General features: G+C 38.4%; 1 protein-coding gene across 1 annotated transcript; it reads left to right on the top strand.

Moving 5' to 3' along the window:
- Positions 1-1,610: 1,610 nt before the first annotated feature.
- On the top strand, positions 1,611-2,940 carry LOC103374085 (leucine-rich repeat-containing protein 48-like). The gene is given in 7 exon segments (XM_008304116.1): positions 1,611-1,731; positions 1,811-1,859; positions 1,861-1,916; positions 2,020-2,186; positions 2,295-2,441; positions 2,698-2,748; positions 2,830-2,940. Coding segments are annotated over 7 exon segments (702 nt in total).
- The last annotated feature ends 1,938 nt before the right edge of the window (positions 2,941-4,878 follow it).

Below are 4,878 nucleotides of genomic sequence, written 5' to 3'. Positions count from 1 at the left end.
CAGCTGGCAGGCAGGCAACCCGGCCCGGTCCGCACACAGCCCTCCTCGGCGGTGGAAAAATGACCCGGCAGCTCCACCCAGAGGCGGCCCAGTGCGGAGCTAGTGGAAGGTTCAGGTGGTATCGGAAATATTAACACTGTTTGCATTTTTGAAAACAGGAAGTAGCATGTGCCTGCTGCATTTTCAGATGTAGGACCCTTGTTTACATAATGTCACAGTCCAAATTAAAAATCCAGGCGGATTTCAAATCTGCCTGGGCAGAATTAAAATTTAGATTTTGCCTAGACCAAATTAAAATCATTCCTATATCATAATGAGACTGTAATCCTGCCTGGGTAAATTTTAAAATCTGTCGAGGGCAGAATTAAAATTCTGATTTCATCTAGACCAAATTAAAATCATTCATATATATATATGCAGTATTTGTACCAGTCTTGTGTGACGGTTAAACATGGCAAAAGATGTATCATGAAGAGGTGCTTCATGTGTCTTTGAATGAAAATGTTGTTGTGACCCTTTGATGGATACAGCATTAAAGAATGTGAGGTTCACACACATGGTGAAGTGTGGAGGTTATATCAGATTAACACCTTGCAATGTGCCACACTTTCCAATGAGTATATTCTATGATAGAATCAATGTAACACGTTTCTTTGTCACAAAAAACAATGACATGTTTAGGTTCTTTCATGAATTTATTATAGGTCCTCTGAAAAAATGGCTAAATCTGGTGGGTAAAAAATATACATACAGCAGCTTCAGTTATCAGTTTTGGTGATTTAGAAAGCTGTATTAATAAAATGTCCTTAATGGCATGGCCTCTAAATTCCTAGTCAGCTCAGGGAAGTCAGCAGCTGTAGTTAACCGTAATCACTCACAAAAAGTAAGGCTGCAATGCTGCTAAGTACACTAGACCAGCACAACTGTGTATGTCACCAAAACTGATGTAAGGCATGTTTTTGTCCCAACAAAATTTGTGTTAGCTAAAGAGGACCTATAAAACCCAGAGGCGGCCCAGAGGCGATACCATCAAGCCCCGCCCACTTAGGAATCCTATTGGCTCAGATGAACTGGAACTTCCATACGATTGGCTGGAATCAGTGTCAGTCATATTTAGCGCATGAGCTGCGTTCAACAAACACTTTTCTACGTGTAAACGTCTGTTTTATTTGATAGGGAACAAGATACGTGAAGAATATACAAATATTGATAGCAATGCTTTGGAGTATAGATCCTTTAATATTTAATAATGATATTAATAACTGGCTGCTGGATATGTCTCAGACTGCACTTTTCTAAAAATATTTTTTTAAACAAAAAATGCACATCAAAAGTATTGATGTGATTATAACTGACTTTGATGTGTGTTCTATTGCATATCTTCTATATTAATAACATCGTATTTTGAGGGTTAATAAATTCTATTCTGTTCTGTTTTGCAACACTTTCATATGTTCTTATTTCTTTGTTCATCTTAACCTGAACAAATATCTATGTGTCCTGAAGTTGGTAAATAAACGGCTGGTTGGAACCAAAGGACGAGAGGTCTGGGTTTTTTGGTGTATCACAAGGCAGAAGATAGTACACAACCGCTACATAAGCCCACTTTGATGACTGAGGAGTTTCTGGAGAAGAGTGTGTTTGAGCAATTTCCAAAACAGGACTGCTGCTTCCCCAATTTCGAGGACATCCACTTTAGCGAAATCCAGGAATTGTGTCTGGGTTACAATAGTGAGACAAATCTTAAAATTACCAGCTGGTGTGTGAATGTGTGTTGAGTTTAGTTATGTGAGAGGCTGTTTGTTTACAGACATCGCGATGATTGACAACTTGTGGGATTTCACGTCTTTGGAAAGGCTCGAACCACGTGGGGAAGATTCAAGGCCTGGACATGCTGACTAATCAGACACATCTTAGTCAGACAAAGCTTCATTTTTATATTCTTCTCACATTTTCTCCTCATCACTGTGAAGGTTGTGCCAAAGATATGAACAGAAAATAAGATCATGTGTGTTTTAGATCTTTCCTTCAACAACATCGAGAATATTGAGGGTCTCGAGAATCTGTGGAAGCTTGAACTGCTGGTTTTGGCCAATAATAGGATCTCTGTCATTGAAAATATTGATACACTTGAAAATGTCCCTCATCTTCAGATTGCAAACAACCTCATCGGACAGCTGGACAATGTGAGACAATCATCTTGCTCAAAATAAATGTAACATACTGCGATTGTATGGTAAGGGCCATGAAACAATCAATTCTATGATCTAATGGAGATCTAATGCATTTCAAAGGCGCTGCAGCTCAAGAAGTTCAAGAAGCTGTTCACACTTTTCTTATTTGGAAACCCTGTCTCTAAACAAGAGAACTACAGAGATCTCATTGCCACCCATATGCCAGACCTGAGGTACCTCAACTACAAAGTCATTGACAAAACAACAGTAAGTGCTTTGACACAAACCTGAGTATCACACCACAGTGGTCATATCATAACTTTAGAGCTTTTTCCTTTAAAGTTTTTTTGATCTATCATCTTTAAAAGCATGATAAGCCCCTATTTTTAAAGTTTTCATGGGCATTTATAGTTTGTCTTGTTAATACTGTATGATCAAATGTCTGTGTGTGTGCAGAGATGAAGCATCTATCAAACACCAAGATGTTATTGAGCATATGAAACTTTTACAGCTGTTGACACAGGAAGATGAAGAGGCTCAGAGATACCAGGAGGCTGAACTTAAACTTCACAGAGTAACACAAAGCTCATGTCTGTTGATGCATGAGTTGAGGTGTAAACATGCTGTGTGTCACTTGTGTTTTTCTTTCTTACAGGATGCCTTTGTGGAGTCCCTTAATGGGCCTTGCTTGTTTATGAGCATGTTTCAAGATGATCCAGAGGCAGAAGCACTGCGCTGCGTTCCAGGAATAGCCTCACTGCTTTAAACATATCCTTAGTTGTCCTGGTTTTCTAATCCGTGCAGGTGTGTTACTGGAAACATACAAGAAAATCATTCCTTGAATTCCTTGACCTTGCACTTACATTCAAGCACCAAGTGGTGGAGCTGTCAGAGCACAAACGAAGGGAGGCAGAGGTGAATTCTTTCCTCAGTGCCCAGGATAAGGTTTATAAAGATTCCCAGCTGAAAGCATCACAGATGTTGGAAAAGTTTGATGAACAACACCAAGCTGGGACCATGTTGTACACAGATATAGTTGATGCAGTGTCAGTAATCAGCATGAGATTATCTCTTGTGTGTTTGCCTTTATAGAGCTTCGGGCTCTGGAGGATAATTATTATCAGGTGAAAAAAATTGCTGTTTCAACTCTGGAGAAAGTGGCCAAAGGGAACCTGGAGGAGGACCTGCCAAGGGAGGTTGTAAAGGTCAGTGTTTCACCTTTTAGACCAAATTAACTGTGCAAAATTATGATATTGTTACTGTACAATTATACAGACTGTCATGGCCTTAGAATGTAAGCCAAAGGAAGACAAATGTATTCCTGAAAATAATGTGTCAGCAACAAGACAATAAACAGGATTTATCTGAGACATGAATGCATTAGGACAATATGGAAGAGAAGCACAACACAATATACAAACACACAAACAAAAATATCTGCAAGGGAGAGATTATCAAACATGACTGAAGGCTAACGCCACAAGTTTTTAAAAAGTGAAAAAAATAAAACAATTAATCTCCCTCCCAAAGAAAAAAAGGTTGTGTACGGTCTAGGGCAGGTCAGACGAGGTTAAAACGTATTGAATTAACAGCATCAGTGCTTCATTCTTGCACTCCTCTGTTTTCTATGTGTGGCTGTTTACAGAGAAAGACACGGTGATGGATGCACGATAACCACCTGCTGAAGATCAGTGACCGAGAGATTCAGTTGGTTACGGGTGTCAGTGGCTGGAAAATGACCCTCATTAAAGCTGTAGAGAACCAACACTACACTTAAACAATCACATTCGTGTAAATATGGACGAGGAACTTCTCCTCTTTGTCTTCTGTCTCTTTGTTGTTGTAATTTGCTGTTTCTCTTTATGGGTTATTACAGAATCAAGACAAAGAACTCAAACTGAACCACATGCACATCTCAGACACCCAGAGATTTGTTGAATATTTAAAGGAGCAGCTGGAGTTGTGGCAAAAACAGTCATATGTTCCCCCAAAAATATTTGTATATGTAGTTTCACAGCCTCACTAAACAAATAAGGCAAATTTCACTGTGTGCAATAATGTTTATGCTTTATAATTGTATTTACTTGTAATATATGACACAAGAATTGCATCACTTCATTTTCCTGTGCATCTACTGTATTTAAGTATAGCTTTTGAGAAATGTGTATTAACATTTTAAATGAAAAAAAGTATTCTCATTAAAGTATGAAAGTATGTGTTGTATGTATTGTAGTCACATGACACAGTGTATTTATTAAGAAAAATGTAGTTTATGTGATTATATTTGATGTCTGTGGTAGAAACTGTAGATATTCTCTGTGTGGCTGCTATATTTGTGCAGGAGATGCAGTAATGTGTCAAATTATTACCACCAGTGAGAGAAGTGTTCAGATCCTTTACTTAAGTAACAGCACCAATAAAGAAATGCAAAAATACTTCATTACATGTAAGACTCCTGCATAATAAAGTAACGGTCTATTAGTGTCAGCAGCAAAATGTCATTAAGTGTAAAAGCAAAAGTCTGGAGACCTAGTTTGGGCCCTCTGACTGAGATATTGTTCTTTATTACATCATTAGATTATTAATACATCAGTGTGTCCGCAGCATGTTTCTGTTGTATTTGCTGCAGGGGGAACTAGTAGGAAGTACTTTAGATATAGTTTTATATGCAGAGACACCAGATGATTCTGAGGGCTTGATGATT

The sequence above is a fragment of the Stegastes partitus genome, unplaced genomic scaffold, assembly GCF_000690725.1.
Source record: "Stegastes partitus isolate 25-593 unplaced genomic scaffold, Stegastes_partitus-1.0.2 Scaffold2139, whole genome shotgun sequence".
NCBI lineage: Eukaryota > Metazoa > Chordata > Actinopteri > Pomacentridae > Stegastes > Stegastes partitus.
The sequence above is the reverse complement of the archived record's forward strand: the minus strand, read 5'-3'. Positions and strand labels throughout refer to the sequence as shown.